This window comes from Rhododendron vialii, chromosome 11a (genome assembly GCF_030253575.1).
Source record: "Rhododendron vialii isolate Sample 1 chromosome 11a, ASM3025357v1".
NCBI classification, from domain to species: domain Eukaryota; kingdom Viridiplantae; phylum Streptophyta; class Magnoliopsida; order Ericales; family Ericaceae; genus Rhododendron; species Rhododendron vialii.
In genome coordinates, this window is record NC_080567.1 from 25707688 (window position 1) to 25730750 (window position 23063).

The 23063-nt window shown below is 37.8% G+C and overlaps 2 protein-coding genes across 5 annotated transcripts; one reads left to right on the forward strand and one right to left on the reverse strand.

The window, feature by feature from the left end:
* Positions 1–4621: 4621 nt before the first annotated feature.
* Positions 4622–12224, reverse strand: LOC131306546 (S-adenosylmethionine carrier 1, chloroplastic/mitochondrial-like). 2 transcript variants are annotated; one of them, XM_058332857.1, is made up of 12 exons: positions 12090–12224; positions 9472–9579; positions 9068–9154; positions 8809–8881; positions 7848–7938; positions 7213–7266; positions 7049–7144; positions 6725–6814; positions 6319–6370; positions 5810–5871; positions 5626–5706; positions 4622–5019 (listed from the first exon to the last, which is right to left on the reverse strand). In XM_058332857.1, the coding sequence occupies exons 2-12, from the start codon at positions 9560–9562 to the stop codon at positions 4888–4890; spliced, it is 909 nt and encodes a 302-aa protein (XP_058188840.1). In that variant the 5' UTR covers positions 9563–9579; positions 12090–12224; the 3' UTR covers positions 4622–4887. The 2 variants fall into 2 exon arrangements, with proteins under 2 accessions (XP_058188840.1, XP_058188841.1); XM_058332858.1 differs by lacking the exon at positions 12090–12224 and adding an exon at positions 9718–9814.
* Positions 12225–17194: 4970 nt separating this feature from the next.
* LOC131306545 (probable choline kinase 1) lies at positions 17195–21617 on the forward strand. Of its 3 annotated transcripts, none has more exons than XM_058332854.1 (8): positions 17198–17520; positions 18381–18748; positions 18909–19030; positions 19117–19312; positions 19773–19890; positions 20025–20072; positions 21135–21235; positions 21324–21617. In XM_058332854.1, the coding sequence occupies exons 2-8, from the start codon at positions 18404–18406 to the stop codon at positions 21435–21437; spliced, it is 1044 nt and encodes a 347-aa protein (XP_058188837.1). In that variant the 5' UTR covers positions 17198–17520; positions 18381–18403; the 3' UTR covers positions 21438–21617. The 3 variants fall into 3 exon arrangements, with proteins under 3 accessions (XP_058188839.1, XP_058188837.1, XP_058188838.1); XM_058332855.1 differs by lacking the exon at positions 17198–17520 and adding an exon at positions 17729–17767; XM_058332856.1 differs by lacking the exon at positions 20025–20072 and having other exon boundaries at positions 17195–17520.
* Positions 21618–23063: the final 1446 nt, after the last annotated feature.

Genomic DNA, 23063 nt, shown 5'->3' on the forward strand with positions numbered 1-23063 from the left:
CTTCTTTTTTTAGTTTTACAGGACAAAATCTCATATACAACGTTATATGATCTCTATGCAATTGGAATATTTTTGTCAATACAAGCTCATATATATATATATATGGTCACAAATATTATCACATAACCATATATAATCATATAATCATATATCTATATGTATTTTGAGAGGCCGTTACGCGAACCAATTCAATAAAAGAACATACAACGTTATTAGTTCCTTTGACAAATAAAACTAATAAATTTATACATGAAAACTAATAAAACTAATAAATTTACGTTATTGAATTGGTCCACACGGCGGCCCTACTAGACCTGAATATATAACCATATATATTCACTGAATAAAATGACATAATACCATACATATTCACATGACAAAATAACAACCAGAACAAAATAATTTATAACCATATATTCACAGACTGTTAGCAACTTTAAATCAGTAATAGGAGTGCACAGGCGAGGTCGAGGGCAATGTGGGTGGGGAGGAGGTGGTGTGGACGGTGTCGACGTGGGCAGGGAGGAGGTGCTGGGGGAGTTAGAAGACATGGATTGGCGGAGGACATGGAGGAGGGTGGTCCTGAGGGTCTTCATCTACTCGGCATAGAAGTTCTTGAACGGGTGGATGGTCTTCTTGCGGCTGAAGTGAGTTGTGAAACAAAAGATGAAAGCAGTTAGGTTGAATTATACTGCTACCCATGTTAAAACACAAACAAATTAAAGTACTTGTGTTCATGATTTACTTACACACTGCTTTCAACATCTTGGGAAGCTTTCAGAAAGATCTATTTTTGGGTTTTCCCTTTTTCCTCAATATCGTGATGGTGGAAGGACGAACGTGGGTATAGCCGTGGGCGGCGGCTGCGCGAACAATAAGGCCTGGAACTTTTGGATAGTGGAGAGAATGTGGGCCCCAAGATTTTATGCCACGGACGACGGCGGCTATGTGAGGAGGAGGATCAGGAATGCAGCGGCGACGACGGCGAGGAAGGGTGGCGGCGACGAGTAATCGGAGAGAGAGAGGGCCCTATCCAGTTCGTGGTGAGTGAGGGAGAACTCGTCGGCGTGGAGAATTTGGAGGCAGACGGTTCACTAGGAGAGGGGAGGGGAGAGAGAGAGGGGATGCTCAGATCTATTTTGTGATCTTGGGTTTCTCTCTCTATATGTTACATAGGAGGGTTTTTTGGTCTTGAAAAATATCTCTTTTAAAGTAAATTGGAGTTATTAGGTTATATAACTATATTAGTGGACTAGAGGGGTTATGAAATTTAGAAATGGACTTAATGGGTTACAAATATGCTATAGTAAACCTCCCACCAATTTTTTAATAATTCAACTGGCTTATTTTTTTGTCCTTATTCAGTTTTTTTTTCGTATTTGTTAGTTTCTCATCAATTTTTGAGGGATTATTGTTGTAATGCCCCGCTATTTTCTAAAAATAAACTCCAAAATACATTGCATTTTAAACACTTCTAAGTCCCTGTTCTCTCCATAAATAAATTACATCACCAAAATAAACTTAAGCCGCCTTCTAAATATTCTTCTAGATGCTCCAAAATTATCAACTCTTTCAAGACCTCTCCAAATTAATCCTTATATACTCTGATTTAATTTCCACTAATCCAACTCCATACCTGAAAAAGAAATTATCCAGGAAGTATAAGATACAACAGAATAACAAAGCTTAAGTTCAAGTGGAATCAATGAGCGATAATCGACCACCAAGTCGAAACAACAATCACAAAGGATCTCATACCATGTCCTCCTCAGTACGTAATCAGTGACCCTTCCCCAATACCTTCATCACCGAGTCATCCTCGACCCATTCTGGCTATTGGATAAGTTATTGGTGCATGAGTTCACTCGATCCCTGTACTAAACAGTTTTATAGTACTCAGCCAACAACATCATATTCGATACCAATTATTCCACTTTTCAATGATATCCACAAAATTGAACAAATATCATGAGATAATCAAAAGCAGTACAAAAGTGAGAGTGAAGAAAGGATTCTGGAAGTGGGAAGGCATATCGTATACTCCCCGGATTACCTCAAGTATGTCTGGCTCTTACGTCTACGAATCAATGCCTTAAAAATATTTTTCCATCTTTCGACTAAATACACCACTAGCCCACCAATCTAAAACTATTTATAAAATAAACTCTCAAGCTTTTTTTCTCTTTTATCTCTCTCTCTCTCTCTCTCTCTCTCTCTCTCTAAGCTAACAAATTGGAATAAGAAGTGAAGAGAAGTGAGGTGTGGTGTGGTGTGTGTGGAGGAGAGTGGAGAGATGGAGCCTATTTATACTCATGGAAGAAGAATCTAGAGCATATCTAGAAAATCCAATCAAATCTAGATCATAATTTTATAATATCTAAACATAATCTTATAATATCTAATAATATCTACTAAACTCCAAACAAATCTTAATGTATCTAAGTATATCTTAGGATATCCAATAATATCTTATCCTAATCCAATGTAATCTTATCCTAGATTTTTAAGATTATGAAATAAAGTTAGGGTTCTATAATAGTTCGGGACAAAGGATATCATTGGTCAAGATATGAAAAAAAATCCTATGATATCAAAAGGTTTTTAAATGGCTAGTTCCTAAGGTTAAATTATAATACAATCACTTTAATAAATGATAAAATAATTTTTAGTAAAAGAATTATAATAAAATGTTTAAAAAAAATGACTTGAAAATTCGGATTGTTACAATTGTATTGTCATGACTAGAGGAATCTAAAAAGTAAAAATTATGATCGAAATCTAATTTTTTTTAATAAAGACAAAAATAAGCCAATAAGCCGTGTCATTTTGACTTAAAAAAAATCATATTTTTCATAATCTTTTTTGAAACTTTTTTGCACCGTTTTAAGTACTCATTGAGATCTTTTGAACAATGCAAAACAAAGTCAAAAATTAGTTACGAAAGTACTTTATTTTTCGAGGTCAAAATTACACGGTCTCCCTTAGGGAGCAATTAAATTGGGACGGAGGGAGTATTAATTAATGTGACTATAATGCCCACTCTCCAATAAAGGAAACTACGCACATTATTGATAACGAGACGTTGAAACTTGAACAAAAACCAAAGATTTCAACAGCACAATTGAACCTACAAAGGCTTTGTTTGGTTGAAAATTTAGTTTAGTTTAGTTTTGGTAGTGGATAGATAGAGAAATAAGGTAATGATTGAAGAGAGGGGTAATAATTGGAGAGAGATGAGAAAATTAATAATTAAAAAAATAGGACAATAATTAGAGAAAGAAGTAGAGTAATAATTGAAAAACTAAACTAAAATGGTTACCGAACATAGTGAAAGTAAACTATGGATCAGGGTGGATACGGTGATAATTCATCAAACACATCAAAAGGGCTCGAAAGAAAATTCAGCACTGACAAGGATCAATGGACCCAACACTTCCCTACTGATGGTAACGGATTAGCTCTAAATGACAACAAAGTCAATTTCACTAGTTGGTTTTTCATTGGAAAATTAGGCTTCATATGGAAATTATGTGGATTTGGCCACTCTCATTACTTTCCTTTGCTTGAAAATTACGATGAAACTGGGAAAGAATCTAAAGATAAGAAAATGACCCTTCTTGTTCAAATTGGAGGAAAATGGAATCTAGTTGCAGGATCTTTTATAGTGCAAGAAAGACAGCCAACTACTTCCAGCACGGATCCGGATCCTCGGTGAGGATTTACCTGTGAGGATTGTGTGAGGGTTTAAATGAGGAGTTGCCATAACAAAAATGCTACCGGTACAGAAATCTGTGCACAGATTGTGCACAGATTTTTTTGTGGGGCCCACCACGGGTCCCACACAAATTATCCGAGCTGTTCATTAAATGTAAAACATTTTTTCAAGGGCTTCTATAAAAAATCAGCTCAATCCAATAACTATAGGTACTTGATCTAATTATCTAACTTCTCATTACCCGAAAATCTGAATGAAAATTTAGATGATTGGATCGAGCGCTTATAGGTATTAGGCTGAGCTAATTTTCTGTTGGGGCTCTTGAAAAAATATTTTACATTTAATGAACCATTCGGATCATTTGTGTGGGACCCTTGGTGGGCTCCACAATAAAATCTGTGCACAAATTTCTGTACCAGTAGCAGGGCGTTTAATGAGTAGATCCAAAGGCTCACAACAATAGTCCTTCCTTTTTTCTTTTGGGTGCTGCCAAATACAACTGCGAATTTACTACATGTAGCCAATTCATAAAAGGAATACAACTGCGAATTTACTACATGTAGCCAATTCATAAAAGGAAATCTTCCTTTTATGAATTGGCTACATGTAGTAAATTCGCAGTTGTATTTGGCCGGGCCCTTTCTTTTTCTTTTTTTCCATCCAAACGACGCCGTTTTAGGGGATGAAAGTCTAACGGAGAGAAACCCCAGTGGTTTGTTTTCCGTTCATCCAATCTCACATCCCCATCACACAAAGAAAAAACAACTCTGTTCTAAATCAGCCCAAAATTCGTCCAGTCATCCTTCCAGCACCAGCAGGAGTCAAGCTCATTTTCTTTGACAATTTTTCATGCATGGAATCTAGTGAACCCTCATTGTTCAAATTTTCTTTGCTGACACAAAGAAAGGCAGAAAAAAAACCTCTCAATCTATTTCAATACCAGATCTTAGACAACAATTCCGAACCGAATCTATTTCAGAAGAAACCGTGTCTCAAAATAGCTTGCTCCAGTCCCGCTACGAAACTTGTGTTATTGGATTAGCCATTTCCTCTGAAAAGGCATAAAAACTTGAAAAAACAGGGGAAATGGATGGAGATTCCCTCCACAGTTCTTCCTGCTTTAGATCTCAAGCAAGGAGAATTAAACCTAACAAAAATTGCTAGATCCGATGTTAATCCAACTTGAAAGAAGCTGAGTTATGATCCACAGGACGCCTTTCCGCAAGTATCTTCTTTGTCCTTTCAAGAACGCTGAAGAAAATCGAACCTCCAATACTTATCCACAGTACTCTAGGCCCTATACCCTGCAGCACAACAGTCAATTATAATCATGTTTTAGCATGCTATTTCGGGAAAGATTGATAAATAAGCAATTTAAACAGGTTCAAAAAAATCAACAGTTCATGATCTTTTACTGTAACTAGTGCAAGCCGAAACAATTTGAAGATCACTAAGTTCCAGTTTGTTCTCGCTGAAATGATTTAAAGAAGGAGCAATAGTTAAAACCACCGAGAGGATGTAAAAACCTAAAATGAAAGACTACGGAATATTTCCGTCTCAGATAAGCATAATAGTTCAAACTTTTGAGTGACTATGCCATGTAATGAGTAACTATGCCATGTACCAGCTCTAAAGCTGGTAGCTTCAGTTTGTACAAATGGATGAAAGGCCCAAGTTATTAATATCAATTGGGTTTATATTGCCATTTAGTGATGGATAAGACCGGGGGAGTACATATGTGGAATTGAACATTAGCAAGGAGCCTGACTGCGAGAGATAAAAAGAAAGAAAAATAATTCTCACCCGTCCAGTGAAGCATAATAAGAATAAACACAAGGAATAACAGCGGCACTACTCTGTTTTAGGTTTTCATAGTTATTTAGCAAGGCGAGTAGTGGGGAAAGTCACACCTTGAAAAAAGCAGGAGTTCCCTCTTCTCTTACTATAGTTTTAACACAATCAACAATACCTTTATACTCGTTTGCTGGTCCCTGCAAAAAATTAAAAAGACCAAAACATGAGCAACAAAGCTCTACCCAATCCCCATAGAAGATGAAAAGAACAAAGAAACCACGAAAATGCAATACAATTTACCTGAACCATTAATCTAGTCTTTATCACATCAAGAGGAGTTGTTATAGCTCCAGTTATCGCACCTGTGTAAAGCGGAAATGAAACCAAAATTCCGCAGCAACTTTAGGCAATTATTCATGCGTTTATATGTGAAGAATGCAAATACAGTATATTGGTGAAAAAGGGAAAACTGTGAAAAATTGATCAATGATGGTCAATAGTCGGCAATCAATTTACTGGCCTTTATATTTCTTATAAGCGAAACAACAAGAGAAACACGCACTATTCCATGCCATGACTGGTAATCTACACAAACTGCATGAAGGGGAATCAGAGGTGCCAAGAAATTCAGCATTCTTCCATCATATGTATGATGAAAAAAACATGAAAATGAGATTCCAACTCCAGTAAATGCTAGTTATACCAGGGGCGAATTTTAGGAAGACAACAAAAGGTGTAATTATTAACCTCTGAAACACCAGACCCCCCTAGAATTTGAAATTTGTTGGCGATGTGTACTAGCTACTTACCAGCAAATGCACCAATTATAGCATTTTCAGGGTCTTTCAATTCCCTTCTAGCCTGAAAAAAGAATGCAGAATTATGTCTCCAAAGCTTCACTTAAACAAGTACTAAAAACTCGACATTGATGCAATCCTTCTATTCTCTCATTGTATGATGAGTGCCATTATTTAGACATAAAGCGCAATGGCTAAAAAGTAAAGCGATAGAACTCCTAAATAGGCTTGCAGTCTATGGAAAACAAAGAAATGGATGAGGGATGATCACTTTCCAGTTATTCCTCCGTGGTAAGGAGTTTATCAACTTATGACTACAAGGGTTTGCTGTCATACTAGGATCAATTCCCTTCTTGGGAGTGAAAAAAAGAGATTAGGGTGTACATTTGCCTTTACCGCATTCAAAAACTACGCTTACCGCTAGCTTATACCCAATTCGAAGTTGCTCATAGATACAGAACTGGATGGCATCAAAAGGCAAGTCTCGCAATAAAAATGACCCATATCCCTGCAATCTCAAAGACAAAACAGTAACATTCATCAACAACAATTTCGAATAAGTTCATGGCCAAAGTAATGAAGCTATTCTCCACTATGAAACACCAGAACCCACTTTAGCAACAAGAAACCTTCACACTCCAAGCGCTCCAGCAGGAGGAAAAGAAGACTAGAAGCAAAGTGAAAACCTAATGCAACCAGTTCCATATTAGCTTTACGTTTGAGGAAAGTGATTGTCACATACCGCATATAGGCCTTTAAAACCCTCCTTGACAAAAATACACTGGACGGCATCAGCAGCTGAAGCAAATTGTCCGGTCTGCATCCTTTGCTTAACAACCTTCAAAATTCTAAACCATGAGCCTCAGAAGCATTGTGAGGAGGAGGCTGAAGAAGGAAAGTAATTACCTCAGTAGGCACCCTAATAATAGAAGATGCAGCCCCTCCAATAGCACCTGCAGTCTACACACACACACAAACAAAATTCTAACAACTGCACTTAAAACTCCTAGAGAAAACCAGAGTCACAATAACACAGGATACTAGTATAACCAGCCTAGCTTAAAAATTAAAGAGACGACACAAATAAAGATAGACATAGCAAACAAATTGGAAGGTAATACAAATATACAAATGAAACAGTCTAACAATACAGATTACAGAGGTTGGCACCAATAGGAAAGAAACAAGGAAAATGAGAAGACAATCAGAGGCAGCTGAAAGCCTTTGCACAGTGCTATTGACAGCTGTTATGAAGACATCGAAGGCTTGAGCTGTATGATCTGCCCTTGCCAGTCACAATATGAGATCCTACTCTATATATCACACTGCCATGGGAACACCTCTCACGACTAGCCCAAGTTGATTATGGCATGACAGAAAGGACCAAAAAATATACAAACAAAAACTTCAAATAGGAATAAGGATTCCATCCTCAATTTGGTGTAAACTTACTGGTACCAGATTATTGGAGGATTTAGCACCAATTTGTACCCAAAAAAATGAAAGTCTCATATCTAGTTTGACTCGGTTAAGATAATTACCAAATGAGCCAAGGCACTAAGGTTGTCAGGGAAGCTGTTCAGTAGTTTTTGCTTCGTAGGTTCATATACACCAACAAATACTGCCGATGCCCTGCAAATAATAAGAATTACCATCAAGAACATGCCCCCTAATGTTACAATTTCGGTATTCACAGGACTGAAAACTCCAATGTATCTGTTGAGCGGCAGAGATACTTCAAAGGGTTGGAGCTTTCTCTTATTCGATGACTTGAGTTCAATGCAGTACCTCAATTTCCGTAATAAAATTAGTGAATGAATTAAGTAAATTGTACGTATACTATTGCATTCTCATGTCCTAGAAGGCGTGAGGCACCATACTGTGAAGCTATTCACTGACAAATTTTCCACGAATGCTGATAGGGAGATGGGTAGATGTAATATTATGTGTTTGGGTATAGCCTCACAAAAGTATAGGATTCTATACCAAATAAATTACAAGAACTTAGTTAAAATCAAGAAAAATAATAAAAGCTAATGGGGATGACTCTAGGCATGATCTTCTGTTGAAGATGTAATTCGAACTACTGATAATAAATGCTAAAAGAAAATTATCATAAGAAGCACATGGTTTAAAACTGCTGACAAAGCAAAGAAAATTACAAAAATTCATATTCAGACCAGTTGGCGGTAACATTGTATACAAAGCTGATCTTCCAAATAGTTCCGATCTAAGTGTAAAGTGTGCAATTTGGAGAAAAAGTTTATCCCTAGAAGTTACCATACTGAAGGAAAATTAGTATTCTCCAATGTAAGTTCCCTAGCTGAAGTGATACCACATACCAAATGAACAGAGTACAGCAATTCTATATAAAGACACATGTCCATGCAAATCTACCGACAAACTAGCATAGTTTCTATAACTAATAAGTTTGCACGCATAAATGGGGTAACAAGTTAAAATGAAAAGTTTTCAGAAAGAAAGACTAGAAAGGGAACTTACGGCAAGACACCGACAAGATTTCCTCTTAATCCAGAATAGAGTCCTTTCAAATTGATTTTTCCGCCACCACGAACTGCCTAATTTCCACCATGACCATTTAGTCAACATCATTAAAATAAAAAAGGTCACAACATTGTAGAATCCTCAATGAAACTAGTTCCTGTCAGTTCCATGCAAAATCCAACCTCAAATGATCGTAAAGCATACTGCAATTAGAGAAAAAGAGGAACAGATAAACAAGAACATCCTAAGGTTTAACCTGCTTGAAGTCTAGTTTTTATTGTGTCAATTGGGTACAAAGCTGTTTCCACAACAACACCAGCAACACCTCCAGCTATAGCACCCCCTGCAGAAACCCAGAAAAAAACTCTACATTAGAAAGAATCATCTCATGAAGTTAAGAATCACACTAATCAATTGCCTAGTAGTATACCATAACTCAATAAACTTTCTAGTAGTTCCTCATTTGTTTATAGCTTCCGGAAAATTTTCTCTTAAACTTATCGAAGCAAAACATATATCATGCACCGCTAAAGTTCTTGCACACCACACTATTTAGCCACAAAACATGACAAGTCCATCATCATAACTGGACTACTCAAAAGATATGAAGACATTATCGTATATATCGGATCAAGTTTCATATTTTGTCATCCAACCTACCAAATAGGACATGCCAAAAATCGAAAGGCCTTTCTTCTCGTCCATTGACTGTATCCATAATCTTGCCTGACTTCTCTTGTGAAATACCCATTCTCTGTTTCACTATATCTGTGACCAAAAAACAGGAGGAGATGAATGATCTGTCAGATAATAGATAAAAGTACACAAAGATAAGTACATTTGAGGTATTGGAGGCAAATGAAAATATGAACTAAAATAGCAGAATTCTAACAGCAGTTATCATACAGATTAGGCATTAAGGACTTTAATGACAAGAAAGGAGAAACAAAGACGAGGACCAAGGTAATTGAATCAGTAGCAGCCTGAACAGAAACATCTACACACTCGTTTGAAGAATGGATTCCATGTAAACGTGATGGAGACCTTTGCTTGAAGTGCAAGATAGTGGTTAAATGTAACTGGTGCACTGCGACAATAATGTCCTTACAGCAGAGCTGATTGTCAAATCACCTCTTCCATGAAGACAGAAGACATCTCCTATTCCTAGACATGAAACGTTGGGGTCCAAAATCAGTAAAACCAGTGTTAAGTTCGACTATGGTAACTTACGTAGTTTTGTTCTCTCATAAAAAAAGGTCATTATTATTGTAACTTACCATATTAGTGGGAAGGAGCCAGTAGGCTACTGGAGCATCCCAGGCTAGTTCCATGTTTGAGCTTTCCAGTATCATATATCTTGATATTCTTCTAGTCCGTAATTTATGCTTCCAGATTCTAGAAGAAACACGTTTACTCCGTTTCGAACCCTGCCAACTATGTTTTTGTATTTGAAGTTTTGAAGAGTGAAACAGTTTTTAAATACCAGCTAGGCCTAAAATCTCACATACTCATCCCAAATTCAAGATTTGTTCCAGAAGCACCACATAACTTGTCAAGCTTTCATGAGAACCATTTCGTCAATTCAAAACTATACAACCAAAACAAACCAAACCAAACCAGGCCAAACTAACCACTATACGTGTAATGACCTGCACGCTAACATGCTTACTCTTAGCTTAACCACATGGCTCAAAAGGTTAACCTCGAATTATAGAGTAGCTGCTCATTTTTAACCAATGTGGGATCTTATAATCTCCCCCCAAATAAGATGGCAACGTCCTCATTGCGCCCCATGGACCATCACTTTCTCCAACTGAGAGATGCGAGAAAAGTACCCGCTTAAGCACGTCAAGCTCCTCAAGCTTGTCTCATGTGGAACCCACCCAAGCACCTCAAGCTCCTCACTCAGTCACTTATTGGGCCCACCCAAACATGTCCCTTTGCGTGACCCGCCTCACACTTCCGGTTAATGCCACATGTACTAACCCACGCTAGCTGACCTGACCTGCTTACACTTCGTCTAACCACGTGACTCAAAAGATTAACCTCAACTTATACACTAGCTACTCACATTTTGTTATATACTAATCCTTTTCTCATTTTTAACCGATGTGGGCTACATAATCAGTCAAGTTTAATAAACTCGTGCCCTTTTTGTTACCACAACATCCATGTCAAGTACGGTCTACCTCTCCCCAAACATTTCCCTCCAGACAAATCTTATGATATTCTTATCCCTTTTATCTACTAGGAGTATTACAACTTCTGGTCTTCGTTGTATAAGAAACCATGGCATTGTTACACGGTTTTAGGTAGAACTCAACCCCAAAAACTAGCTATTGAAGTGAGGGTGCCCTCACACTTATATTCTTCATATTACTTTGGTACCCAAACGATGTGGGACTTCGCTTTACACCCCCCCTCACATCTAGCGTGCTCACTCGGCAGCACCTGCCACATGCAGGCTAGGGACATGCACCCTACCCATCCTTGGCATACCAGACTCTGATAGACTGATACCATGTTACACGGTTTTGGGTAGAAGCAACCCCAAAATCTAGGTCTTGCCCTCACGCTTATATTATTCATATTATTTTGGTACCCAAGCGAGGTGGGACTTCGCTTCACAGGCATAACATCTATTGAATTCCTCGAATTTCGGAGGTATAGGGGGCGCTATTTCAGTGGTAAAACTTTCTAAGAGCAGCCACTTTGTGCATTTATTGTCAAAAGTTAGGTCCGTCCCCAATGCTCCCTAGCCCATACTCCCATCCACTGGGGCTCACGGTATTACAATTTTTGTGTTGTTATCTTCAACTAGTGAGACCCCTGACAATCTACGAATGTTTTCATTTCTAATCAAATCTCTTCTATCTTATCGCAATCCTGAATTAAAAACCAGCATGCTGGTATGCGTAACTCGTAACTCAAGAGACTTCCTTCAAAAACAGATTACATGACAAGAAGCTTTTTTTTTTTTTTTTTTGGGCACACTATACATTCGGTATAATTAGTGACAATTTTTCAAGGTAACAAGACGATAACCAAAAAAATAGTTGAGAATCATATGTGGTAATTACAGCGGACTGTGTTTGTTTCTTAGGAGCAAGTATTAGTTCCAAGTACACTTTTTCTTGAAAGTTATTGACTTTATTCATTTTGGCAAGATCAACACAAACTTGAGTCGAGTGAATACAGATAGCTGCGAAATGTACCGTATAATGCAGGGCATAATTGAACACGGTGGTTAAGAAAAGAACATTCGAGAGAGGGGGTACCTGTTGGCCGAAGCGTCGGGCGCGGTTCCTTCGTCGAGCGGTGGCTGAGGAGCTACACTGAAGAGGGGTTGTTTGGGTTTTAACTTTTAAATTGGGCTCCTCTGTGACAAAAAATGTAGGATATATATACTGGGTACTAAAAATAGGTTTTTTTTTTTTTTTTTTCATACTAGAAATAGTTAGGCCCTAATTTTCAAACATATTTTGGGCTAAGTTGACCGCCTCTTGGGCCCTAGTCCAGCGTCGGCCTTGCCTCCCTTCTCAATTCTCGCTCTCACTCTCACTCATCTTTCTCGTTCTCCTTTCCTGGTTAGTTACAGTTTTTCTATTTCACGATCAGATTGTTTGTTAGGCTAATGGAACTTTTTTTTTTGGTAAACTGGAAAGAAACAAACAGAACTACACTCACCAAAAGCTATTCTTCTCATGTCAGCCTCAAGTAGCAGAATAATGTCATCCGGCTGGATGACATGCAACACCATTCTGTGTTTTCTCGATCAACTCCCATGTTTGCAAGACGATCCGCCACTTTGTCCCCCTTTCAGAGTGTGTGCTTCGAGGTACGCCATGTGCTTGCCAAGAGGGCTTTACATTCTTGAATCAAGACCTTGTGAGGAGAGTGCTCAGGAGAGTCAGCATTGATCATCGCGACAGCCGTCCGAATCCACCTCCAAGGCCTCCATGCTCTGATTTTGAACTAGCTCCAACCGCTATTAGTAAAGAAGGAAACAAAGAAGACAACAAAGAATGACATGGAAAGTTGATAGGCAAAATAATGGGCCCCACTACTTCTCCCCTGAGATGGAAAAAAAAGAAGCGGGAAAGGAAAATTTGAAAATTGATTTTGAGTGTATTTTAAACCAAAAAACTCCTCTCTCCTCCATCCTTCCATTCTTCCTCCCGCTAATCAGTGCAACCACCACCATCGAACCACCATCATTAGTTGATCACCACCGGACAACGGCAACCACCACCAGAGCCCCACAGACAGCGTCCCATCCACCACCACCGATCAACCACCACTCTCTCTCTCTCTCTCTCTCTCTCTCTCTTGCAGTGTCGGCATCATGTCTCCTTTTTTGTAATACCGGAGTCACTATGAAAGTCTAGATTAAAACTAGGGATTAAAAAATAAAGACATTAAAAGTAGGGAATCAAAAATTAGGACTAGGGATTAGAACTGGGGATTAAATATTAGAACTCTACAGTGGTTCAATTAATTGAGTATGAGTTGCCCTGATTAGTTCATCAGTTTGCATCACACTAAATCTTATGAACCCATTTAATATTATTAGGGATTAGAACAATTAGTTTAATAGTTGCCGTAATTAGTTTAGTATTACTATAAAAATTAGGACCAGGGATTAGAATTAGTCAAATTTTGAAATCTCTAAATTTTTGAATTTTCACCAATTGAAGTGAGGTCCATTATTTTGCCTGTCAACTTTCCATGTCATTCTTTGTTGTCTTCTTTGTTTTCTTCTTTACTAATAGCATTAGTGTTTGAAAATAACCCAAAGCTCTGCGTCCAAGCTAAGATGGTGCAGTCTTCCAAGCGTCGACCCAAGAATCCGAGCACCCAATGTCCTCTCTCTTCTCTAAATACACCACCAAAAACAGTAGGGTTTGAATTACTTCCGCTACTCCCATCCTTGTTAAACTTGAGCTTACCTATTCTTGGAAAAGTCCATGACACAAATCTCAATGGAGATACTCATATGCACAAAGTGCCAGCATAAAAACCCAATAAAAACAGTAAAAAAAACTTCATTCAAAACGTTAACAAAGCGGCTACATTTCGCATGAGATTAAGGCCCCGTTCTGCTAAGGTTTTTATTTTTTTAAGTACTTATTTTTCGTTTTACGAGACTGATCATTCTCTCCCAATACGTCACATTTAATTAAAAAAAAAGTAAATCTGGGTGTTAATTGATCATTCGGGAATTACGTTTGTTCTTTTTTGTTTAAAATAATTTCCTAGGGTTGATCCAATACAGTTAAGAAAGTGGCCATAGTTATCAACAAGATGGGCTGATTTGCAACAATACAGGCCCATGCACATGCCCCATTGGGCAGAGCTTCTTCATATGTTGGGTGGTCCCATTCTAAAAACGCATCACATTAAATTGCATGATGCACGTTTTTATTACTGCAAGCCATGATTAATTTAAGCTTCTCAACAAAAAGCATGATGCACGTTTTATTATTGCATAGAATGGAAAGGCCATGTTACAAATGAAAAATACGGACTCATCAAGAAATTAGTGTGTCTGTGGTGCCGTATTGCCGATTCGATAAAGTAGAATGTTAAATATAATTCGCAGTAAGTCTTAACTGCAAATCCTTGGAAACATAGCTAGCTGCTAACCAACCGAGGGATTTGGCTGGACAGGCACTCGGATGCCTAAGTCAATTCTTGAGGTTTACTCTCTCCATAAAAAAGATAAATGGACTTAAAAGATATCATTAAATTTGATTCGCTTATCTATCGCATCAAGGTCAAACTAGTTTTAGTCGAGCTCTTAAACAAGTCGAGCTAATGTGACTGTCAAACTAGTTTTAGTCGAGCTCTTAAACAAGTCGAGCTCGTGTGACTTAATTTTCTCGATATTATATGTATGCCTATCGAGTCAAGTAGAATATTGTTTACGCTTAACTGAAAACTATATATGTTCGCTCTTATCATGTGACTAGCCAATTATTGACAGTTGCCATGAAACAGACATTTTCAAATGTCAAAGTTACAATTTAAGCTTCTGAAAATGACTTCTCGTACGCCTGTTCGCATGATGCGGAATTGGTCTTCGGCTAATCAGCTGACCACGAGTTACCCAAATTATATCTTCTTTATGACTTTTGAAAAATAGAAAGGCAAACAGTCGACCAAAAATGAGTTCGGCAGCTTTGATTTTTAAAAGCAAAATATACTACTTCTCTTTGGGAAACAATCTGTTTAGAGAACTACTTAAATTCATTTGTTTTTTTTTCTAAAAGAGGCTGTATTTATACTGATAGGGAGCGATACGAAACGTTATCCAAATCCTTATTGGTAGAAGAAAATGGATCCGGATCCTCTATGACTATCTTTCCGTGATGATTGTGTGAGGATTTTTATCCAGACCGTCCATCTCGACAATCAATGGTCTCAGTGTGTTTGTATTTTTGACCGGTAATAGTTAATTTTTACCGGTCAAAAATACATTCGGATCATTAATTACCGAGATAAACGGTCCAGATCCCATGAAAATTATCGCACAATTATTTTAAACTCAATTTTTAAATCTTTTCAAATAAAGATATTTTCTCAAGATTAGGTTAATATAGTCGGCTCAATCCACGTCCCCAAGTCAGAGTCACGCATTCATTTTTTTCCAAACACAGCCAAAAAACGCTTCACATAATTCAATAGGAAAATAAAATACTCCGTAGTATTATGCGACAGCGGAGTGCGTATCTTGACGCATCTGGCCGTTTACTTTCATACCCTTTTTCGGTTCTCAGATCTTCCCTCGGGTTTCCCACGGACACGTGGGGAATTCTCATTGGTTAAGTAGCATCGCACGCGCTGCCAACGTTGCTTGGGAGTGGAGTCACTTAATAACATCTGGGACCTCTCCACTCATTGTCAATTGGTTTTGAAATGGACATAAAGTTTCCACATGGTCTCAAAGTGGGGCCCGTTCCACCCCATATTTTATAAAATTCATAATCCACAACCCGCGATGACAGACCAGCGAAAAGGCTGCACGATGATAGGACCCAAAAAGTGGTCACACGTGACAGATCTCAAACGCGGCTGCACGTGAGGGGGATGTTAAGAAAATAGAGTCTCATATTGCTTGGGAGTGGAATGGGTAATCACTTAATAACATCTGGGACCTCTCCACGTATTGCCAATAATTGGTTTTGAGATGGACATAAAGTTTTCACATTTTTAATGCAGAGGAGGGGAAAAAAAAGAGCAGGCTCATATCAAGCACCTTACACACCTTACACACCGTGAATATACATATATACACGAAAAAATGGTGCTCGGATCAAGCACCTTACACACTTCGGATGCCGTTGATTCCCGCGTAGGCCCCCTCGTTTTTTTTTTTATAGAATTTTTGAAGGGCTCGGATCGGCCGTCCGGTAGTCGGAGACGGCCCGGCGCGGCCGTCCCTACGATTTCGATACCGACCCCGTCGGTACATTTAGCATCACTCTTCATTTATATAATAGTCTTTCTGGTTCTCTGATGAAGAATTTAACTAGTTTCTGTTAAAAATTTTGGGTTTTGTTCAATTTATGAACGTATCAATTAGTTATATGTTCACGTGTGTGTGTACTGATCAAAGAAACTATGGTTGGTCCAATTTGGTCCTTTTTGACGATACTATATTCAGTTCTATTTCATTTAAGAGTTATTCTGGTTCTCTGCTAAGCATTTTGATAGAGGTTTTTTGAATAATAGGAGGAGAGAGATAGATACAGAATAAGAATAATATGTGGAGTGTTGATAAAAAGAAAAAGAAAGCAATAAGTGGAGTGAAACCTTATTGAAAACTATCCCGAAGAAGAAGAGGAGCTGGTTCTGAAAACCCCAATTAAACAAAGCTGACGTCAATCCTGTAATTATTTAAACTCAGGACTTGGAGTCAGGACAATTCTTTGCAAATCCAAGATATTTCCTCGAGATTGGATAATACCAGTTGACGACACACCTCACGCCCTCAAGTCAAAATCTGTGCATTATTTTTCTCCAAATTATAGGGTCCCAAACAGGCCACGCATTCAATAAGGCTCGAGGCGATAAAAAATGCTAGAATTATGTCTAATTACACACCCTATTGCACATCTACACTCTTACAAGAGTGTGGGCTTCACTTACACTACACACATTCAATATATATAGAGCCCACACATTTATGAGTATAAAAGTGTGTAAATAGATGCGTATGTGAGATTGATTGTAGAATAATTGCAGCGGCGATAGTTCGTACCTTGTGCATTCCTTTCATACCCGTTCTTTTTGGTTCTCAGATTTTCCGTTCTTTTTGGTTCTCAGATTTTCGCGGAAAGTTTCCCTGTTCCCCCTCACCGACACGTGGGAAATTCTCATTGGTGTAGTAGCGTAGTACGCGCTTCTATGCGTGTGGTCACGGTGTTCTAATAGAGAATACACAGAATCAAACTTTCGCTGTGATATTTTAATGCAGAAGAGGGAAAAGCCCGTTCTTGACTTCCTCCTCATTGTTTACCCATAATCAACTATATATACCAACTACCAAGACTAACTTGTCCTTTGAATTGGCCAATTGGAAGTTTCAATTCCGAACCACACTTGATTTCAAATCTGGGTTTATTAATCAAAAGGTCCAAAACCCACCAAGGCGAATATAGATTCTTCGGCAACATTCTTGGTTAGCACAGCCCTCTTGGTTTTCGGGTAAGCTCTTTGGTTTTCTGTCTCTTAATCCAATTGGGTTTGTTCTATGCATGATTCCCTTAACTGGGTATCTGTGCTTTTGTGGTTTTCTGATTCTTGATTGTTTTGGAAGTTCTATTTGCTTTGTCATTTTCTCTTCCTTAATTCATATGGGTTTGCTCTGTATATGAACCAGTCAACTTGGTATCTGTGCTTTTGTGTAGGTATGAATATGTAGTGCTAAAGAAACCATGGTTTATCCAATTTGGTCAGTTTTCCAAGATTTTTATTTTAGCAATATATGGAAATTCAATTCCCTTAATTTGGTGGTCCTTGTTCTCTGCTTAGTACTTTTGACTTTATTTTCTGTTTATCCGTTGGTTTGTTCAGTGTATGGAATTACCAAATGGGTATGTGTGCATGTGCTAAACAAACCAGGTTTGTTTTTTGTTTTTTTGTGAATACTAAATGCTCCCATGGTTGATCCAATTGGGTCCTTTCTTTTGTTAGTATTAACACAATTCTCTATTTCATTTAGTAGTCTTTCTGGCTCTCTGATGAGTAATTTTAACTTGTTTATGTTAAAATCATTGAGTTTTGTTTTTCGTTCCAACCTATCAACTGGGTATATGTTCATGTGCGTATGTGCATACAGTCTCAAAGAAACTATGGTTGGTCCAATTTGGTCCTTTCTGACGATACTATACGCAGTTCTGTTTCATTTTAGAGTCATTCTGGTTCTCTGCTAAGCACTTTGATTTCCTTATGTTATTTCACTTGGGTTTTCTACTTTTCTATATCTTTCTTAAATGTCACTTCCGTCTGTTCAGTATTTTTAATTATCCACTTGTAATCGATTCTCGTTCATATTCTTTCCGTAGTTGAAGCACCTTTGTACCATATCATGGCGGTTAAGACCAATGGGTTTGTTGTGCCTGAAGAACTGATGAAGCTACTGTTATCTCTGGCTTCAAGTTGGGGGGATTTGATTGATACAAACATGTTAAAAGTGGTACACTTAAATGGAGCGATGACTAATGAAGTTTACAGGATAAGCTGGCCTACAAAGACAGATAATGATACAACTACTAGGACAGTTTTAGTTCGGATTTACGGTGAAGGAGCAGAGCTTTTCTTTAACCGGGAGGAGGAAATTCGGACTTTTGAGTGCATATCGAAGCATGGCCAGGGGCCTCGGCTTCTTGGCCTGTTCCCAGAAGGGCGAGTGGAGGAGTTCATTTATGCTAAGGTATGTGTGGCTTTCCATTTTGTTTCATGTCTCGCATCACTTATCTTGTTCATCAGAAGGTTTTCTCAACATATATTACTTGGCCCAAACTTCAGAAGAGTTAGACTAGATATACCCATTTCTGAGTATTGAATTACCATATTTTGTTTGGGATTTTCAGACACTATCAGCCGGTGATCTCCGTGACGTGGAAGTATCCGCTCTTGTAGCAGCTAAATTGAGGGAGTTCCATAATCTTGATATGCCCGGTCCTAAGAACGTGGTTCTATGGAATACAATGAGGTACAAACCTACCTATCGGCAGTTGGAGTTTTCCCTTGTGCATTGCGATTCTGAATGTGTAATGTACCGTTGGTTTTCTTCCTCAGACACTGGCTGAATGAGGCCAAGAGCTTGTGTTCCTTTGAAATAGCAGAGGAATTTCGCTTAGATACTTTGGAGGAGGAAATACTCCTACTGGAAAAGGAGTTGTCACGGGACGACCAAGAAGTTGCGTTTTGTCACAATGATCTGCAATACGGTAACATCATGATGAACGAGGAGACCAGATCAATCACTCTAATTGTAAGTTTTTTTTCTTCTTCTTCATTTTTCGGTTTATTTTTATTATTGAATCTCTTCTAAAAGGTTTTCAGCACACACTTTCCCCAATTGATTTTCGGATGATTTCGAGTTTGCAAATTCCCTAATCATCTCCACAATTCTGGAATCTACTTATATACACACACACACACAAGGGCCTTTAGCTAAGGGTGACCTTAGCCAAGAAAAATGCGGATTTCCCATTGTCAGCTGTGGAATTGTGATTTCAATGGTCCAGATCTGTTGACGGTTTATGACCGGTCACAATTAACTTTCCCCCGGAAAAGTTTCATTAAAATCTAGACCATTGAAATCACGATCCAATGGCTACCAACGACGTTTGCATTTAACGAAAATAAGGGTGCCCTTATTAGAAACGCCATATATATATATATAAACAAATGAAATTTACTCTTAAAATTTTATTTTGTTGTTTTTACAGGATTATGAGTATGCCAGTTACAATCCTGTTGCCTATGACCTTGCAAATCATTTCTGTGAGATGGCAGCTAACTATCATACAGAAACACCTCATGTCTTGGACTACAGTGTATATCCCGGTAAGAGATTTTCAGTCTATTCATGCTGTCTAATTGCCTCAATTTTCATCCTTTCGACTTATATACTATCTGGCATCCTAGTTATGTTGCTGTGCATATTGGGATCTAAAGTGTGCCCTTTTCATAATTAACAGGTCTAGAGGAGCGACGAAGATTTGTACACAAATATCTTTGTTATGCGGGTTAGTTCAATAGTTTGTTATTTGTCTTGATGTTTTTGGATCAAGGTGCGCGTAAGCTCGCCTGAACACTTGAGTTATCAAAAATAAAATATATATTCCACAGCCTTTAAGGGTCCCTTGGAATTTAGAGAGGAGAAAAGTAAAGGGATTGTCTCCTCCCTAATCACCTGCTTGGGTATTTTATAAGAAACTGCCAAATTTTAGCATATGATTTTCTAATGATCCATTTAGAGAGATGAGAAAGCAAAAGGGCCAAGTTTTACTATGTGTTTTTCTTTTGGCCGTTAATAGATGAGAAAAGAATAGAGATTTTTCTCCTCCCTAGTCACCTGTTTGGTTAGTCTCAAAAACAAAAAAAAAAAGTGTGGAACTTTCTCAATATGACATTTTCACCCTTGGTGGCATTGGTTTTCTTGGGAACATTGCATACATACAACATAATGAACGTGTTGACCTTGTTATAAAGAAGATTGTGTGCCCGCCTTAAGTGGTGGGTATTCAGTCTATATTGCTGAGTTGATTGAAAGCAACTCCTTAAAGCAGATGTGGACTTTCTTTCCCCTTCTTATTTTCTGGATGACATTTGTTCCGTACAAACAACCTTCAAGTCTTATAATGCTAATATCCAAGGATGAAATTATGGAATGTGGGTCCCACTCATCCCCTACCAACTTGCACGCACCTCGACTTGTTCCGGGGTCCTGAAGTCAATGGTCCCTCTTGGAGTTGTTTCAAGTTTGTTTGCCATCGTTTTTGTTTACCGCTTTTTCTTCGACACAAAACCATATGGCCAAGAGTAATCGGTCGCTATTTTCGTCCGATGCTTTTTTTGACAACCCACGTTTTAGATAAGAGCATGCATGAAAAAAGATGTTAATGAATTCTTGAAAACTCTTTTTGCTCTTGAGAATGAATTTGTTGAAGAGTGTTTTACCTTTTTCAAAAACAGTTTGCGAAAAAATGTTCTGCGAATCAGATTGAAAAGGAAAACAAACGAGGTCTTCACTTTTGAGTGGATGTATTCACTTTCATCTCACCTAAAATCTCCATCACTGTCCGTAGGGAATCAACCCAGTGACAATGAAGTAGAGCAGCTTATGGATGATGCAGAGAAACACACTCTTGCTAACCACCTGTTCTGGGGTTTATGGGGAATTATCTCCGTAAGTTTTGTTCTTCTTTCTTTGCTTATTCGGATCTCGCGGCTTAAACACAGGACTAATTAATCCATAATTTTTTTTCCATTTGCAGAGTTATGTGAACCATATTGATTTTGATTACATGGAGTATGCAAGGCAGAGGTTCCAGCAGTTCTGGTTGAGGAAGCCTGAACTCTTGGGCACCACAAGATGCTCATTCGATTGACTCCAAGGGGTTGGTCGGGTGGATCGGGAACTCTCTTACGAAGAGTGATGCTTGGGTTAGAATCCCAATGTTGTGGGTTGTAACTTCTTTCCGGCATGCGATTTGCATAATATATATACGTAAAGATGTAATCAACGTTAGTATTTGTAATAAAATTAATAAAATTTAGAGCTTCTCCAATGGTTTGCTATTGCTACATCTAGCATGAACCTACGAAATTTAGTGGCCCAAAGGTATTTTACTTTGGGTGCTATTTTTACGTATAACTTTGTACCAAATGTAATACAAGGCTTAGAGCATCCATAGTGGAATAATTAAAAGTGGATAATCAAAAGTTGCCACATCATTTAGCAATGTAGATGTTCACAATGGTATAATCAAAATTGAATAATCAAAACTTGTCACATCACCTTTTCAACCTATAAAATCTATAAATTGTCACCATATAAAACAAAAAAATTTAAATAGTTTTCAAACTAATAAAAACATGTTATTAGAAATAGAAAATAATTTTTTGAAAAAAAACTTTCGGAAAAAGTTTTAAAAAACAGTTTTAAAAAAATGTATTTTTTTTTAAAATAACAGTTTTTGAAAAAAAAAAAAGAAGAAGACAGTTTTAAAAAAATATTTTTTTAATAAAAAACAGTTTTACTATTTTTGTAAAAAAAATAATAACTTATTTTAAAAATATGAGAGAGAGAGAGAGAGAGAGAGAGAGAGAGAGAGAGAGAGAGAGAAATGAAAGAGAGAAAAAGTTTGGTTATTGACAAAAGGGTGGTAGTTTTGAACTTTTGATTATCCAATTGTCAAAATTTGATAAATTGCTAAGAGCTTGTTAAATTTGATTATGCTATTGTGAGCATTTTTTTGAAAAAACATTGCTAACTTTAACAATTCTATGGTTTTTATTATTCCACTGTGGATGCTTTTATGTATAGAAAAGTTAGACTACTTTCGTTGCGTCTCTTGACAGGCTCCTTGAATAGCCTTATATTTTGTGTCTTTTTCCCCGAACAATTGACTATATAGCATTCCACTTCGGACCCTATCCGGTCCTCTCGTACTAGGGAAAGATCCTTCGAAATACATTGTGCTTGAGTGGGTCCAACCGGCACCAAATCGGGAGCTGCCACGTCTTCCCCATTAAGGCTGAAATTGACCTTGAGTAAGGATGCCCTATTGTAATCATGATATTCAAAATGGGGGGACATTTGATCATTTTTCAATCCATACTGAATGTAATGTTCCATCTGGTGTACCTTTAGAAAAGAAAAAAAAGAGAGTGTATTTTCCACCATTTTCGACTCCTCTCCGTCTATTTTCGTCAAAAGGATACATAAATTTGTCAATGGTGTCCCTCAAGAATGCATTTTTTGGTGACATTATTCGGATTCTGTGGTCAAGAAAGATTTCAAACGCCTCTTTGAGAATGATGATTAGGTGCTTAAAAAGCAGTGGTGTCTTCCCAACTTTTTAGGGTATCAGCTTCTTTACCATTAATTAGAAGAAACGAAAAGAATGATGGTTTTGGTGGTCCAAAAATGTTGACAAGGTTTTGATATTTATCAACAAGGAGAAAGAACTTCATTTTCCGGATACCTGTGAAAAAATGTGCTACGTTACCGG

Bases quoted from the DNA above. Each gene is read 5' to 3' on its own strand.
- LOC131306546 (XM_058332857.1), bottom strand. From the start codon at position 9,562: ATGGGTATTTCACAAGAGAAGTCAGGCAAGATTATGGATACAGTCAAT. The intron at 6,815-7,048 runs GTATGTGACAAT...TTGAGATTGCAG, and splicing joins GTTTTAAAGGCCTATATGCG to GGATATGGGTCATTTTTATT. The intron at 6,371-6,724 runs GTAAGCGTAGTT...TTCTTTTTTCAG, and splicing joins GAATTGGGTATAAGCTAGCG to GCTAGAAGGGAATTGAAAGA.
- LOC131306545 (XM_058332854.1), top strand. From the start codon at position 18,404: ATGGCGGTTAAGACCAATGGGTTTGTTGTGCCTGAAGAACTGATGAAG. The intron at 19,031-19,116 runs GTACAAACCTAC...TTTCTTCCTCAG, and splicing joins GTTCTATGGAATACAATGAG to ACACTGGCTGAATGAGGCCA. The intron at 21,236-21,323 runs GTAAGTTTTGTT...TTCCATTTGCAG, and splicing joins GTTTATGGGGAATTATCTCC to AGTTATGTGAACCATATTGA.